The following is an 18,608-nucleotide window of genomic DNA, read 5'->3' as shown; positions in this document are numbered from 1 at the left end:
ATCCAGGTTGACATAGCATGTGAGAAAAATTCAGACTCTTCCAAAATTATTTCGGTCCATCAAGTGATGGAGATTTTCTGTCTTAGAGACACTAAAAGATAGACAATGCTTCAGACCATAAAACTGTCAATAGAATCTAGACACAGATACAAGACAGAATACAAGACAGATACAAGGGCTCAGTCTCAGTTCTGTGACCTCTGAACACTATTACAGGACTTCATCACACTCCACTGTCTTAAATAGAGCCAGAGCCCCAGAGCACACAAGGCCAGAGACCATTGTGGAGATTCCAGTACTGTATCAGCCCAAGCTTGATTCAATGAGGAACAAGTGGGAGAACTCTGTGAAGGGCTTGATATTTATACAGGGTTTGGGGACAAACAGAGAAGATGCTAGACAAAGTACAACTGGGCTTCCAGCTTCTGAACAGAAAACATAACATAGACTGTATGTATGGGCCAAAACCATGTGCATGATGGAAGTTTTATAAGTTTCCTTATGAAGGGAATAAAATCATAGAAGATACTTGATGCTAATATCACACATTGTCTATAGTACTACTTAAGAGACACATTTTTTTTCACTAGATACCTCATTGTTTACCTAAAGTCTCTGGTCTTTATCCTTTCATGATTTTCTCCTGCTCTTAGTAGTTTCCAAGTCATCCAATTATCATATCATGTCCACCCAGTCACATTGATCACAATATCTTCCTCCTCAGGTCATTCAGACAATCTTCTCTGCTACTTCCCAGACCAGGAACACATGAGGGCTGCTCACCCAGCCAGAGGAGAGGTTCTAGTTCAGGGATGTATCACTGTGGGAGGATTATGTGTAGCTTGAAAGGAGTAATACACCCCAGCATCCTCAGTTTCCACACTGCTACATTTCAATGTGCAATCTGTGCATGACCCACTGCCACTGAATCTTTCTGAGATCCCAGATTCTCAGTTGGAAACCTCATAGATCAGGAGTTGTGGAGACTGCCCTCGCTTCTGCAGGAACCATTTCAAATATGTGTTTCCATTGCTATATAGAAAGTTCTGAATAGACCTGCAAGAGATGGAGGCTGGCTCTCCTAGGGTGACAAGCAAGGGGAGTGGAGTCTGGGTCACCACAACATCTCCACTTGATCCTGAAATTAGAATAAGATAGAAGTGCAAGGTTATACACAAACGTACAGAGACATGCTTTTTATTTTTATTTTGATGTATTACCTATTATTAATATTACATGGTTTGACTTATAATATAAAAACATTTTGCATCTAAAATTGTGAGTTAAGAAAAACTACTCAGAGCTTATGAAAAGAAACTTGTTTTACGAATGAACTAATACAGATTATGTGGGAAGGGGAGAGAGAGAAATGGGGTATTTGAGTAGAAATGCTCTTAAATGATTTAATTAAAAAGGAAAAGGCATCTCCCTATCTTCCATGCTCATTAAAGTGAAAAAATAGAGATAATTTTAAGCATAAATAGGGCTCTAGGCATAATTCATTATTCTCACCAAACACAGGTTTTCACTCCTTCTGCAGACCTAAATCTCACTTACTCCATCATGATTAACAAGACCTGCACATCTAACACATGGATAGGGCACAACTGGAATCTCAGATCTCACCCTGCCACCCTACTCTCATTTCTCATCCCCCTTTGCTGTTACCAGGGATCCAGAGCATTAACAGCCACAGGAGCTGAGACAAGGACTTCATTTTTAGGACTGAAATGAGGAGTTTTGACAGGTCAAGGCAAGTTCTGATCTGAGCCTTTATCTCAGACTTAGAAAGGAAGGCCTTCCTTAAGGAGCAGTATGCAAATAGCCAGGTTGGGGCAACAGTGTGAGAAGAGTCAAGGGGAGGTAAGGCTTGCTCTTCTGAGCAAAGTAGCAGCAGATCTATTCTATATTTGGTGTCAACCAATAAAATCCATGATGCCTTTAGCATGGAAAGAAGGACTCCACTGATAATATCTGGAATTGAGGGAAAAACAGGATGCACATCACCTCACCACCCTAAAACAGCATCAGAGGCCCAATGATATTCAGCTTTATGTCCAGGAGACACTCTAGGAAAGGAATGGACATTGTGTCTAGGTCCTCCATTCCTCCCTCATCTAATCTAGAGAAAGACACAGTGTCAAGCATCAGCAGCACTGATTCTCAAAAGAGTTCACCAATAAAAGCACAGAGTTGAGCTAGATGAAGAGGCATACCATAGTTACCAGGTTATCTTTTAGGGATGCTTGCATCTCTATTTGCCAGGATCTTCATATTAAGATGTAGGGTATAGAATTGACAAGGATAACAAAATTTTCTCTTGCAGGTTGTAAGTACCCTAATGGTCTTTTAACGTAATGGGAAAAATTATTACACTTGAAAGAATGAATTCAATGTAACAGTTTTTTTTTTAATTTAATTTAATTTTATTTGTGAACATACTGTACAGAGGAGTTACAGTAACATGGGAAGGATAATGCGTACATTTCTTACCAAGCATTGCAGCCTCCTCCTTTGTTTACCCTTCACATCCCTTTCCAGCCTCCCCTCTCCCCCCCTAATCCCAATCCTTCTCCTTCACCCCCCCCCGCCCCCCCCCCCTCCCCGCACCAACGTTGTAAAGCTCGTTTTGGACATGACAACTTGTACTTCTCATTGTTGCAACAGATCCACCTGTATCCTTAAACAACTGGTTTTTCCCCATCTCCTCCACAAGTTATACTGACATCAAATATAGTGAAAGCAGGGGTTATACTGTGGGGGAGGGACATACAAAGCAACAAAGAGATAATCTTATAAATGTGTTAGAAACACATGCATGAAAGAAAAAAACATTAAAATACACATCTAAGGGTTCATTTTCCTGACCACATTATCTGACCTTTTCCGCTTGACTCATACATATACTAGATATTACAAATAAGGGAAACCATGGGACCTACGTTTCTTTGGGCCTGGCTTACTTCACTTAATATAATTTTTTCCAAGTTTTTCCATTTCCTAACAAATGGGGCAATGTCATTCTTTCTGATGGAGACATAGAATTCCATTGTGTATATATACCACATTTTCTTGATCCATTCATCTACTGAGGGGCATCTGGGTTGGTTCCATATCTTAGCTATGGTAAAGAATGCTGCAATAAACATAGTTGTGCTGGTAGCTTTAGTGTGGTCTTGTTTGTAAACATTAGGGTAAATGCCCAAAAGTGGGATTGCTGGGTCATAGGGGAGCTCAACCACTTTGGAAAGCAGTATGGAGGTTCCTCAAAATGTAACAGTTTTTTAAATTCACTAAATACCTTGTCATTCTTCCACAATGTATTTGTACAGCAAATTAATCAAAGGAGAGTACAGGAAGGGTAAAAGGATCAAAATATGGTGTACTTATTAATTGACATACTGAGGTGAGACCATTTTGTGTAACTACTTGAAATGATATATATATATATATATATATATATATATATAATTTTGATTATCTTAAATTAACATAAAATCTCCAAATATCTCCAGTCCCAATCTAATTTAACCAGTCTCTGTTTATTTGTCTCAGAGATTTTAGTCTCTGCTTCACCTGAGGGAAGGAAGAGCACATGCAGGGTGTTTGTACTGCTGCCCCAATGGATGAACCAGGCCAATGGAAGAGGTGACTTGTGGGAAGTGATTATATTATGGGATTGGAGATTATACCCACTGCTCACCAGAGGGTTACAGATACTCTCATGCAGTGAGGCAGTTCTCATAATAGTCACCTGCTATCAAATGAAGAAAACCATAGGCTTGGCCAGCTCAAATTACAACTGGTTCTCTCTTTATTAACACAACATATTGTACCACATGCAAGAGAGTCTTCAGAGTAAAGACAGATGAAGATACAGCATCAGGAATGTTCTGCATCTAAAACTATGACTTAAAGAAACTCTTCTTTATTCAGAGTTTAGGTCAGCTACTTTGTTAAACAAAAGGACTGACAATGGTGTGTCATGTTTGTGTGTATGCACACACGTGTGTGTGTGTGTGTGTGTGTGTGGGTGTGTGGGTGTGTGTGTGAGAGAGAGAGAGAGATAAATTTGGTTTAAATAGAAGTGCTCATAATAGGCTAATTGAGGAGTAAAAAGCATCTCTCTACCTGAGATACTTTTCTTCTACAAAATACAACTTCTTAATCCTTACCGAGATTACTTGTTAACTTGCTGAAATGCAGATTAACATTCAGTAGATGTGAAGTGGATTTGTAATATTGTATTGGTAACATGCTCTCGGAGATGCTATTGATGATCCTGAATTCTGGACACCTTCTGAGTAGGAAAGAAAATACTAGTACATACATGTTTAGTTGTGTTTGCTTCCTTTTTGTCAAGAAATATTTCTGTTTGAGAATGGTCACTTACATATTTCATGAAAATATCTCATTTTCCATGAGCTGAGACTTCCTGAAACTCTTGCTATGGTTACAAGTTGCTAATAGGAAGAGTCATGTGTGTATCTGGTCTTGGGCAATGCCCTCCTGGATATATTCTGGGAGTTAGGCGGTGACTTCACTGGATCATCAACTATGGGCTCCCATCACCACAGTCTCTTCAGGAAATACATTTCCCAGCACTGCTCTCCCTCTCTGCTTTCCTGTTTATATTCTGAATGAGATGGGACATCTTCTAATCACATATAAGATTGGAAGGTGGAAGGGACTCAATCCTATAGATCCACAATATGCAAGGAACTTGGACAGAGGTGAGAGTGTGGACAAGTGAGAACTCGATACACCTCTCGTCTTAAATTCTATTTTTAATATCTATAAGGAGTTGTATAAAATGATTTCCATTAAACATATGAGGTTATAAATGCAATTCTTCTTTACCTATCAGCCTTTCATCATTCTGAACCATCCCTCCCAATCCAGCTCCTCCCTTCCATATACATTTCCATGTGTAAGAATGCATGTTAATTACTAAATGTGAACTTATGACTCTCAGTATGTCTGTAGGATATATGGAAGTCACTTCTGATTACTCTGATAAATATAGGTATAATATGGGTCACTATGTAACTGTACCTAGTGCATGACTCCACAAGTGTCTTAAAGGTTTTTTATTTATTCACATATATTTATTTCCATGCTTCAGTTTGGATTTATGTGAACTAGGCCAGAAGCCAAGGGTGCTTTTGTTATCTGCTCTCTGAATAACACTTCTAAAATCAAGCACCAGAAAAAAAAACATATTCAAACCTTCCAAAACCTGATACAAAGTATTAGTTAATTTTTTCTTGATATTTCCTGCAGTTGTTTAAAAACTTATTTTTCCACTCTACTTTGGAAAGTTTAGAACAATTATATGATACTCAGTATCAAATCAAATTTTCTGAGAACTAGATTAAAATGTTGTATGTTTTGACATGAGAGTTGAAATTATTTAAAAAAATACATTTGCTGGAAATAAAATTCCCTGACAGGAAGTTGATAAATGTTGAAGGTACTCAACTCACTTGTTTATTACATTATTTAGCATTCCCAAACATCATATGGTACTTCAAATAAAATTATTCCATGGAAATCAAAAGTTGAATTAAAAAATTTTAACGACTATTTTTTTTTTTAAAGTAGTTTTCAAAATGCTTTTCACAAGGTATTTTTCCTTGCCTTTAAAAACCTGCCCTGACATATATAGAATGGCTTCGTTACTGATTGACTGCAGAATTTTAGGAGAGACTAGACCATACATGAGTACAGAGCAGTGTTCTTTGTTGTTTTTTTTTTTTTTTGGGGGGGTGTCCGGTCGTGGGGCCTGGACTCTGGGCCTGGGTGCTGTCCCTCAGCTCTTCAGCTCAAGGCTAGTGCTATACCACTTGAGCCACAGCGCCACTTCCGGCTTTTTTCTTTTTGCTTATGTGGTGCTGAGGAATCGAACCTAGGGCCTCAGGCATGCAAGGCAAGCGCTCTACCACTGAGCCACCTTCCCAGCCCCAGAGCAGTGTTCTTTGTAAGTCACAGAAGAGGCAGTGTCAGGTGTGTGCTGCTTGGGATGAGCAGGAGGACAGACAGTTAAGGTATGTAATTGACTCCAGAACCTATCTCCCAATGGTTCCAGTGACCTTAAAAATGGTGCTGTATCTGAGATGCTCTGTCAGCAGTTGGAATCACCAGGGTAAGCATATGGGGCAGCCCAGGCTCTCACTTCTGCTTCCCTGGGAGGTTTTTGTTATGACTGGTGTCACAGGGGTAGGTAACTAATTACCCTGCTGACAGTAGTAAGTGGCAAAATCTTCAGGCTGCAGGCTGCTGATGCTGAGAGTGAACTCTGTGCCTGATCCACATCCACTGAACCTCCATGGGACCCCAGATTGCCAAGTAGGTGCAAAATAGATCAGGAGCTTTGGAGCTTTCCTTGCTCTCTGCTGGTAAGAATGTAAATAATTGCTAATGATCTGACTGGCTTTGCAAGTGATGGTGCTTCTCTCTCCCAGAGATGTAGACAGGGATGGTGACTGGGTCAACTGGACATCACAACGAGCACCTGACATTGGAAACATTAAAACAATTAATCATTGAATTAATGATATTATCCAAGTACTTCCACGAAGCCTCCAGCTGCTCTGTTAATATGAGAAGAGTAATCTCCACATTATTCTTCCTTACCTGGGAGCCAGAGCATCAGGAGCCCCAGGAGCTGAGCAGGGGCCTTCATGTCCAGGCTGTTTGTTGAGTGGAACCTTCTCCTGCATAGGGTGTGAGCAGCCTCTGAAGAAGTTCTCAGGGCAGTGGGCTGTGCTCAGGGCACATGAAAGTCAGCAGGGTTGGAAAGATTTAAAAGACATGGCTAAATGTATAGCTTGGTGATCTTCATGAATTTCTGAGCTAGCAGTCTCCAAATCTCTCAGGTAACATTCCTGTCTCCTATCAATATCCCAAAAAGACCCCCTTAAAGATAAGATATTCCCTAAACCAAGAACTCACATCTACTTCAGTCTCTTCTGCTTCCTAAACCTTCATGTTCTTATGCTATCCTCTCTTCCAATTCAGAATAACATTTTTTAGTAACTAGGCTAGAACTTGCGGACCCAGCAGGTTCAGATTTGATGAAATGAAACACAGTAAAGGGTGAGCAAGGCAATGAAGTCACAAGGAATGGAGAAGACATCCTTAGCATGGGAAGCAAGGAAAAACTGCCACAGACAGTGAAGGCAGAGCGCAATGAGGAAGGCTCCCACATCAGGACCAGCATGTGAGGACACTGTCCACCCTAGTGCAGGATGTCACATCTGGGGAGCCACTAGCAGGGCATTGCCATGACAGTGAATCAACCTCTCATCATTGTAAGTCCAAGCAGCTGCTGCAGGCACACAAATTAACACTGCTCCTCAAAGTCAGAAGCTCACACACAGGGAAAGTCCCTGCCAAAGTCAGAGTTCTCTTCATCATCCTTCACTAAATGAACTGCATGTGGATCTGGATTTGAGAGATTCACAAACTTCGACCCCAATTATGATGTATCTGAGGCCTGAAATATGATACTTCTGAAGCCAAAGTAAGCTATGATGAAACTGTAAAACTCATGCCTTTCTATTTACCTGCATTTAGTTAGAGGAACTTTGAAGGTGGACCTGTCTTTTGATAAACATCCACTCCTGGTGCACACAACGTCCTGATACCTTGGTTTGAGACCAAGACATTTTAGGAATGGCTATGTTTCAGGAGGAAAGAAGAGTGGATATGAGAGTGGAGATCAACCACTTCACAATTTGTGTAATAAGGGTGGGGGGATGTGGAGAGGGATGGGAAGGGGAAGCAAAGGAGGAGGCTACAATGCTTGATAAGAAATGTACTCATTATCTTGCCCATGTTATTGTAATCCCTCTGTACAGTATTTTCACAACAAAAAAATTAAATTAAATTTAAAAAAATTATTTGTTTATAAGACTCTTATGCCCTGGGTATCAGGTAGAAATCATAAACATAAAGATCTCTTGTGTAGAGGATACTAAAGCTACCAGCACATGTTTTTGATACAGCATTATTTACCCTACCTAAGATACAGAACCAATCCAGATGCCCCTCAGGAGATGAATGGATCAAGAAAATGTGGTATATATACAAAATGGAATTTTATGCCTCCACCAGAAAGAATGTTATTGCCCCATTTGTTAGTAAATGGAAAGACTTAGAAAAATATATATTAGGTGAAGTAAGCCAGGCCCAAAGAAACAAAATTCCCATGGGTTCCCTTATTTGCAATAACTAGTATATATGTCAGACAAGCAGAAAAGGTCAGGGAAATGAACCCCAAGACAGGGACACAGGTGTTTTTTTTTTTCTTCCTTGCAATGGTTTCTAAAGTATTTAACAGGTACCATGTAATTTTCTTGTAGCTTTGTATGACCCTCCCCATGGTATAACCCCTGTTTTCACTGTATTTGATGTTGGTATAATTTGGGGAGCGAAAGGGTAAAAACAAATTGTTCAAATTGGGATACAGGTTAACCCATGAGATGTACATGACACCATGTCAAAAAATGAACTTTATAATTTAGGCGTGGGGTGAGGGAGGAGAGAGGGAAATGTAGTTGTGGAGATGGAAGGGCAGGGATGGTAGGGGAAAACAAAGGAGGTGGCAACAATGCTTGATAAGAAATGTACTCATTACCTTGCTCATGTAATTGTAAGCCCTATGTATGGTATTTTCACAATTAAAAATGATAATAATGCGACTTTCAGAATCATGAGTTGATTAAGCAAAAAGCTTTTAATATCTGAGACATATAATTAATTTTCTTTGTATTTAACCAACATATTATATTTATTTGGTGATATTCAGTAACATTCCTATTTCAAAAATCCATCTCACTTTTAAGCCTAGCTTTGTGACTCATTCTTCAATTGCTAGCTGCTACTGCTTCTTGAATCATTCTGCATGGGATTTGACTCTGTAATTCTCTCCAAACTATAGAAATGGCATACTGCTGGTAGATGATTTTGTCTTTGTCTTTCACATTTGGTAATAAGTGATAAATTGACTTCTGCAGTAACATTATAAATTCTGGTTCTGTGAGTCCCTGGATGCTGAAGTAATCCAAGATCCCACTTGGACAAGGTCTCTGGTATGACATCTTCTGTCAAGTCCTCCAAACTCAGACTACTGCTTCAGTTCAGAGAATGTGCTATGCTGCTCTCCAGACAAGCTTTGAAATAGGACAGCTGGGCCAAGCCCTACAGAGATGTTTTTGTTAAGGACTGTATCACTGTGGGAGGAGTATCTATACCTTGCATGCAGTAATAAACTCCAATATCTTCAGCCTCCACCCTGCTGATTTGCAGTGTGAAATCTGTGCCTGACCCACTGCCACTGAATCTGTCTGGGACCCCAGATTCTCGGTTGGTAGCCCAATAGATCAATTGCTGTGGAGACTGGCCAGGCTGCTGAAGGAACCAATACAGAAGGCTATCTCCATCGCTATCTATGAGGCTCTGACTTGACTTGCAGGAGAGGGAGACTGTCTCTCCCAGGGTGACATCCAGGGAGAGTGGAGTCTGAGTCATTAAAATATCACCATTGGACCCTGAAATTAATATAAATGCAAAGTACAAGGTTATATGTGATATATATTTTTTTTCTGTGGTTATATATTAATTTCCAATCCTTTTCATGGTTTCCCTTCTATCCTAAAACCATTCAATATTTCAAAACATATACAGATATTTAAAAGCATAAATGAGGTTCTAGTTCTCATGTATACGACCCAATGCAAAGTTGTCATAGTTGTCACCAAAGCTCAGGACCTGGTTCCATCTAGAATGTCCATCACTCTCATATAATTAACTTCACCTGCTTCATTCTAGAGGACAAGTTCTGTGCATCTAACCCAAGAACAGAATACAAACAAGAAGCAGTGGCCCTGAGGGCTCACCCTCAACCCCCTTTTCCATCCTCATCTCCCTCTGCCCTTACCAGTGATCCAGAGCATTAGAAGACCCAGAACACAAGAACAGAGCCTCATTTTAGCTGGGAATCCAGGAGATTTCATCAGTGAAGTCAAGGTCAAGATGAGGCTTTATGTCAAACTAGGGCTGGACAGTCCTCCTTGGGGAGCACTATGCAAATCAGCAGGTGGGTGTAGCAGTGTGAGAAGAACAAAGCAGAGGGCAAGGGCATCTCTCTGGTGAAGAAAGTGACTTAAATTTCTTCTGTGTTTGGAGAAAAGACCCACAAATACCAGGCTGGCTCCAGCAGTGGGTAGAAGGACCCCTCTCCCCTGATGCCTGCATCTGCAGGAAGGATGTGGTGTACTTGACCCTGCAACTTGAAACACTAGAGGCCCAATTCAATTTAAATGTGTGTCCAGGGGAGTCTTGGTGAAGGGTTAGTTTGATTGGCCCTCTTCTAGTTATTCTAGAGAAAGATACTGTGCACAGACTTCATTTGCCATTGTTTCTCAGGACTTCTATCCAATACTACAGTAGTCTGATCTAGGTAAGGAAATCAAATACCTACTCGAGTTAATCTGGCATCACTGAAACAAAGTTAACTTTTGATTAGCAAGTTATCAACAACTCGTAGAGATGTTCTTCATAAGACAGACTCTGGTGGCTTATGTCTGTAATCCTAGCTACTCTTGAGGCTGAGTTCTGAGGACATGGTTCAAAGCCAGTCCAGGCTGAAATTTCCCCTTGTGACTCTTATCTCCAATTAATCATTCAGAAATTGGAAGTGGTGCTGTGGCTGAAAGTGGTAGAGTGTTTTCCTTGGGCAAAAGAGCTCAGGATCAGCACCCAGGTCCTGAGTTCAATCCCTACAAGTGATAAAAAAAAAAAGTTTCTTCATAGAGGGCCTAGTAAATTAAGTTCCTTATGATCACTTATGTCAAAACAAAATAACCCAGAGGAAAAAATTCTCCTTAATTAATAACATTTCTAAATGAAAGAGAAATATGGCAGAGAAAACTAAATTTACACAGTCATTTTCACAATCAGTAAATATGGGATTACACTTCTTCAGCTTAACTCTTCAGATTAACAGCAGCATTCTTAATATTTCTCTCTCTCTTCTATAAGACAGTATGAACAAGAATACCAGTTACATTCAGTTAGGTAGTCAGACTATTACAACACCTATTTTTAATCTTTCTACAGAGTCTGATCCTGGAAAAGTTATTAACTCTGTAGTAGACCCTCCTTGTCCTGCCTGCATTCCATGTGGGCAGCCACAGCCAGGACTCCACACCTCATAGCAGGACCCAGCAAGAGCTGTGTTCATGTCTCAGTATAAGAAACACTCAAGATTAAGTCTTCTCTTAAGGTTCATCAGAATCTACTAAGTAACTGAATGCTGGTTCAGAGTTGTACAGAGGAATTCATATTCCACTTACCCCATGTAGAGCCTGAAGAACATAACATATCTGTTGCTCTTGGCCACTGTTTGTGACATTTTCTTATGGGTTACACAAAAAGTTTCTTCTATTAAAATTTATTATAGGAATTTTTATTGTGATTAAGTGATTACATAAATTTCACAGGATTGTTATAGTCACGAAGTAAATGATACTTATAGTCACAAACCCATTCTAACCTTGGTGGGGCAAATTATCTTTATTGTGGCTTATAAAATTTGTTAATTCTATGGGCTTTGACAATACAGTTATTTCTTCCACATGGGGTTATATATACATTTCTTTCCTTTTGCTTAGTGTCAGCTGTTCCCTCTTTCCTGCTCATTCCATCCCTCACATTGCTGCCATTGTGTTGCTTAGTTTGTTATGATCAATGTCCCGTGCAGCTGATAGGTCCCACTGTTGTATGTCGTCCCCTGTTTGCCTCTGTCTCTCTGTCCTCCTCCTGGTTTCCCTCTGATGTGCACATATATACCATATATGTGGTATATATTATTTTTAATAAGTTTATTATTGGGAAAATACCATACATTTCTTATCAAGCGTTGTTGCCTCCTCCTTTTTTTTCCTTCCCATTCCTTCCCATCTCCCCCCTCCCTTTCCCCATCCTCCCTACCCCCAAAACCCCCAGCACCAAAGTTGTAAACTTCATTTTTCAACATAATGTTTTGTACATCTCATTATTGCAATGGGTCCACCTGTAAAATCCCTATTTAAACAATTTCTTTTTCTCTCTCTTTTTTTATTGTGAAAATACTGTATGGAGGGGTTACAATTACATGGGCAAGATAATGAGTACATTTCTTATCAAGCATTGTAGCCTCCTCCTTTGTTTCCCCTTCCCATCCCTTCCCATCCTCCCCCGCCCCATCCCACCACCCCACCCTCCTCCCTCCGCCCCTGCCCAAAATTGTAAAGTTTGTTTTCTACATAATGACTTGTAGATCTCATTGTTGAAATGGGTCCACTTGTATCCCTAATTAAATGATTTGTTTTTTCCCTTTCCCTCCCAAATTATACCAACATCAAATAGAGTGAAACCAGGAGTTGTACCATGGAGAAGGACCATACAAAGCAACAAAGAAATCATCTTGTAAATATGTTATTTCTAAATATCTTATTTCTTTTATTCTTTTGGTGCTTGCTTAAGCAAAGAGAATGAGCAAACTCTTTGAGATACCATTACTGGAAGAAAGTTCCAAACTGAAATTAAATGCCAGTTACATGGAAGGGGAGATGACTAACACAGGTAATTACCCAATAGGTTGTAACTTCAGCCTGTATAGGAGTTATAATTGATATAGCTCAAAAGAAATACTGAAATCTTATCCTCTGATTTCCCCCCCCAAACTAAGGATGTGCAACCATAAGAAGACTAATATATGACTTAATTTTTGTGCATTCTTATACTTTGTGTGTGTGTGTGTGTGTGTGTTTGTGTGTGTGTGTGTGTGTGTGTGTGTGTGTGTGTCTTTGGACTTGGACTCAGGGTCTGATCTATGGCCCTGAGCTTTATTACTCAATGTCAGCACTCTTCCACCTGAGCCACATCTCCATTTCTACCCTTTTGTTGGTTAACTGGAGGAAAGTGTCTCTTGCACTTTCCTTTCCTGGGCTGGCTTTAAACTGAGATCAGCAGATCTCAGCCTTCTGTGTAGGTAGGTTTTCAGGCATGAACCATTTTCACTGGCCTCTTGTAGATACATAAGCCTTGTAGAACACCAGGATTTGAATTACTACCTCTCAAAACAGGACAAAGTACAGCTTCAGGAACCACAGTCCCATGACACACAACCAGGCATGGAAGAGTTTCATTCTCAGGATTGGAACATTGTGAAGTTGCTGATCAGTCTTGCTGGCCATTTGCCCTCAACTGCATACCAAGTGATGGTCTCCTCTTCTTAGGTGTGGTGCAGTAGTAGAGGCTCAGTAGTGGTCATTGTTCTTGGCAAGTTGGACGCAGAGAAGCAGCAGAAAATATAAAAAGATAATAAGTTGAAATGTTGCCATGGATTGGAGAAAAGCGATTGATAAAAATCTTTCAAGTGACTATGGATAGAAAAAAATACCTCAGCCTAATAAAAGATATAGGTGGCAAAACTATTATCAACATCATAGTAAATGTGGAAAACTGAAATTATGAAATTATTTCTTCAAAAATAAGAATATGTAAGTGTAAACAAGGAGATGAAGCATTTCTACAATGAAAACTACTATAATAAAAATAAACAAAATGCACAAATGTATACATACATATAGTTCTTTATTTTACTTACATAGACTTCTCTTTGCTTTGTGAATCCAAAGTAATAGCACAACCCTGACTCCCCAGAGTATGTAGATATGCTATTTACAAGTCAGGAGAGGCATTATAAAGTCTGTGCTGAGGGCCATCTAGAGAAAAGAATGATAGGATAAAAAGGATCTTCTCGGCCCCTTACAAAAGAAAAAAATACATGTACATATACAAACAATATCAGTAATGCATCCCATTTAGTTGATACTTTTCTGATTCTGATCCAAAAACTAAGCTGGCTTACACCTTCAACTGCTAGGAAACTTTCTTGAATTCAAGGTCACTGAGAATGGAACCTGAGTCCTGCTTCCTCACAATGGTTGCAGCAGCAGGAAGAAGAGAAGCAAGTCTGCAACTATATGTCCAAACTACATGTCAATTCCTGAGGCTGATCTTGCTCAGGGATAGCTGGTTTGGTGACTTAGTTTCCCTGCACGGCCATGGAGCACACAGATATCTTGCGCTGGTAGACAAATTTACAGAATAGTTTTAAAATCAAAGTTCTGGAAGCCAGGAAGTCTAGAGTGTCATCTGTTTTAGACGCTCTTCCTGACTGTTCACTTTCTCGTAATGTCCTCACAAGGACATTGATGCCTGTGACAGAGACAGAGACAGAGCCATCCAGGGCCACATCTCTTCAAGACACTAGCACTACAGGACTTGCTACAGACTCAGGGACCTCACATCACCTCACTCACTGTTACAGACTCTCCAAGACACATATCTCAGGGAACATGAATCAATCCTTGATAAATGTCCTTTGCTGGTATGGAGGTTCCTCAAAAGACTCCACATAGAGCTCCCCAATGAACCAGCAATCCCACTTTTGGGCATTTACCCAAATGATCACAAACAAGGCCACACTAAAGCTACCAGCACAACTATGTTTATTGCAGCATTATTTACCATAGCTAAGACATGGAACCAACCCAGATGCCCCTCCGTAGATGAATGGATCAAGAAGATGTGGTATATATACACAATGGAATTCTATGCCTCCATCAGAAAGAATGACATTTCCCCATTTGTTAGGAAATGGAAAGGCTTAGAAAAAATTATATTAAGTGAAGTAAGCCAGGCCCAAAGAAACATAGGTCCCATGGTTTCCCTTATTTGCAATATCTAGTATAGGTATGAGTCAAGCGGAAAAAGTCAAATAATGTGATGTTAGGAAAACGAAACCTCAAATATGTATTTTAATGTTTTTGTTTCTTTCATGCATGTGTTTCTAACGCATTTATAATATTATCTCTTTGTTGCTTTGTATGTCCCTCCCCCACAGTGTAACCCCCGCTTTCACTATATTTGATGTCAGTATAACATGTGGAGGAGATGGGGACAAACAAGTCGTTTAAGGATTCAGGTGGACCTGTTGCAACAATGAGAAGTACAAAATGTCATGTCAAAACCAGCTTTACAATGTCGGGGGGGGGGGGGGGAGGGGGGGTATGATTGGGTGGGAGGGAGGGGGGAGGCTGGGAAGGGAGGTGAAGGGTAAACAAAGGAGGAGGCTGCAATGCTTGGTAAGAAATGTATGCATTATCCTGCCCATGTAATTGTAACCCCTCTGTACAGTATGTTCTCAAATAAAATAAAATTAAATTAAAAAAAAAAAAATGTCCTTTGCTGATAAACGATGCAGGAAATAGAGGCAAAGCCTAGCTTCCAGTCTCTAAATTCCAAAAACAGAAGACTTTCCCCCACAATTCATCCTGCGGACAGCTCCTTCTGAGTGTCCCTGGTCCTAGTCAAATACCCAAGCCTGGAGACCCTTTGTTGATGATAAAACACTAACTCTGTGGTTTCCATAGTTTACTAAGCTAGATTGGTTTTTTCATATATATTGTGGGATTTCACTTCCATCTAGTGGTATTATTCTAACATTACATGTTTTAAAAACAGAATTCTATTTTTTTATTTTTTGTTAATTAAGTTTTTATTTTACTTCATTGCAAAGCTGCTGTCCAAAGTGCTTACACTTACGTGAGTAAGGAAATGAGTACATTTCTTGTCAAGCATTGTTACTCCCTCCTTTGTTGTTCTCCCACTATTCCTTCCTTTCCCTACCTGGTTCACCTCCGCCTCAAAGTAGTATAGTTCATTTCCAATATAGAATCTTGTAGGTATCATCGTTGCAATGGGTCATCCTGTTTCTTTGTTTCAGCATTTTGTTATTCCCTTTCCCCTCACCAAATTAGAAAAATGTATATACAAGATTCTATACAAGGGCTGGGAAAGTGGCTCAATGATAGAGCGCTTGCCTTGCATGAATGAGGCCCTGGATTTGATTCCTCAGCACCACATAAACCAAAAGAAAAAAGCCAGAAATGGAGCTGTGCCTCAAGTGGTAGAGCACTAGCCTTGAGCTGAAGAGCTGAAGGACAGCACCCAGGCCCAGAGTTCAGACCCCACGACCGGACCCGCCCCCTCCAAAAAAAAAAGCAAAAAAAAAGAAAGTTCCCATATAATAATTTTGACAAATTTTTACCATTCTGCTATTTTGAACAGGGCAGAATTATTTTAGGGTCACAAGCAGAGAATTCCCCTGTGACCTGTCTCCTCTACAGGCATGTAACCCCTATTTGCAATCTGCTGATCATACTGGAAGCAAATTTTTGTTTGTTAGGACTACCAAATGTTTGGCCTATGTACTCAGGATGTTTTTCCAGAAAACATAAATCCACACATAGAAATTAGATAGTCACAGCTGTTTGAATTGGCATTAGAAATAATATTTTTATTCTTGATGTGCCATATCTCTATATAAAACTGAATGAAAAACAGTTTTTAACAGAATAAACATGAGTATATCACCTAGAATCTGGATATGGTTAGTAAACTCTAGGGGATATTCTCATAGCTTTCAGACTTTTCATAAACATAAATAATAGAAACCAAATGAGGTGGTTTATACCTATAATTCTAATGTGGATAGTGGGAGTTCAAGGTCAAGCTGGAAAACATACAAGAGACCTCCATCTCAATCAATAAAAGCTGGGTGTGCCAATGTGTGGCTTGTCATCCTACCTTTGTTGGACATCCAACTAGGAAGTTCACTATCCAGGTAGCCTAGGAATAAACAAATGCAAGACTCTATCTCAAAAGCAACCAAAGCATGCTGGATGTGGCATGATTCAACAGGTAAGGTGCCTGCCTGGCAAATGCAAGGCTCAGAATTCAAGCCCAAGTACCTACCAAAAAATGTAAATTAAATAATATGAAATAATTCTCTAGATAACTACTCACTTAGTGCAATTATCTTATGTATTTTCCAAATAATCTTGTAGTGAAGGCAGAGAATTGAATAAGCCAGATCAATATAATACTCCAAAATCATAGAGTGGCCCAGTGATCAGCTTTAAGATCATTCAATGCCTGGATCTTACTGTTCTTAGATCCACAATCTTATGGGGAGAAACAAATGTATAAGTACAATGCATATATTTACACCCTTCATCCAGTTTCACTTGTTGAAATCCTATCTCAAATGTAATGTTATAGAAGTGGGCCTTTGTGTGTATGTGGATGGTAATTAAGTCATGGAGGCAAGCCTTCATGAATGGGATTTAAATAAACAAAACCAAATAGATTTCACTCCTGATCTTGAATACAGAGCATCACTCAGAAAAAAAAAAATCCTGACTATGCTGGCATTGCAATCTTGGACCTCCAGGCTCCAGAATGTAGAAATAAATTTAGTGTTTCTAACCAATATAGTGTCTGGTAATTTGTCATCATAGGTGAAAAGGATGAACAGTAAGCCAGCTGAAAAGCATTGTTGTGGTTTCTCTATGTTTTATTCTTCCATCTTTCCAGAGTCCCTGTGATATTGAAAAATGTTAAGGCTCCATAGGGAAAAGTTTTAAAACTGCCTTCTTGTCCAACTCTGACTTCAAAAATTTTGGAATGTAAGGAATGACATCAAGTATCCAAGAGACCTAAGACAGGACAGTTGATCCTTGTCTGCTTTGCTCTTCAGCACCTGGTGCAAATTTACACTATATAAACAAGTCAACTAAAGGTAGTTATAATACATTTTAAAATGCATAGCCAGAAAACACTTTATGAACACTCTCTCACTATAGTCTCATTGGCTCTCATGTCCAAAATAGGAAACTAAGGCTTAAAGAGAGATAGGTAATTTACCCAAGTTTGCAAAATTGGTATATTTGTACATTTAAATGCAGACTAAACTATATCCATACTTAGGCTGTCATACCATGTGCATTTATTTTCCTGCAGAAATAAAAGGCTCATGAACTTTTTTTCCATGTTCTACACTCACATGCGCTACCGTGATATCTCTATCCTGGCTGCCCCCAAGTCATATCAGCTGAAGTTGATAGATCTGTACCCACTCAAATACAAATGGCTGAGACTTGGGAAACTGTACTTTTAACTTTCCCATGCAATAATAATATGTAATTAACAGTATGAAATCCAGGGCTAGAGAATAAAACTTCTATGAAGGTGCTAGGCCCACTTCACAAATCTTTCTTCCTTCCTTTTTAGTGCTGGGGATTGAACCCAGGGCTTTGTGCATATTAAGCAAGTGCAGCAACACTAAGCTACATTGCCATTTCCATCTCTCCAATTTGATTTACTGCTACCCTGTTCCTGATACTTTGCAGTCCTTGGTCATAATATTTGGAGACTACAAAACTTCATAAGCTTTTCATCTTTTTTCTCCCTTCCCATGTATCAAGACACTGTGCAAGAAGGATTTTCCTGACCTCCCAAGGCAGAGTTCATGGCTCATCATCAGGTTTTATTTTACCATGCATATCACTCTATTATTACACTTATAATAACAACTCACTTAAATAATTGTTCTCTTCTTCAGACTATTGGTAGACTATTGTTCAATCCTATTTTTATATAACCAGGAATAGAATTTTTCTTGTTTGTTTTCCTCTTTTTGACTTGATAAA

The 18,608-nt window shown here is 39.5% G+C and overlaps 2 gene segments (V, D, J or C); both read right to left on the bottom strand.

The window, feature by feature from the left end:
• Positions 1 to 920: 920 nt before the first annotated feature.
• LOC122114103 overlaps positions 921 to 18,608 on the bottom strand; it is a 353,243-nt gene continuing 335,555 nt past the window's right edge. The window contains 3 exon segments of the V gene segment in view: positions 921 to 1,138; positions 4,176 to 4,300; positions 6,236 to 6,514. Of these exon segments, the coding sequence occupies positions 4,215 to 4,300; positions 6,236 to 6,514 (365 nt within the window).
• LOC122114112 lies at positions 9,019 to 10,003 on the bottom strand. The segment is given in 2 exon segments: positions 9,019 to 9,554; positions 9,944 to 10,003. Coding segments are annotated over 2 exon segments (399 nt in total).

This window comes from Dipodomys spectabilis, unplaced genomic scaffold (genome assembly GCF_019054845.1).
Source record: "Dipodomys spectabilis isolate Male_0828 unplaced genomic scaffold, ASM1905484v1 ptg000106l, whole genome shotgun sequence".
NCBI classification, from domain to species: Eukaryota; Metazoa; Chordata; class Mammalia; order Rodentia; family Heteromyidae; genus Dipodomys; species Dipodomys spectabilis.
Note: the sequence above shows the minus strand (reverse complement) of the source record. Positions and strands in the feature narration are given on the sequence as shown.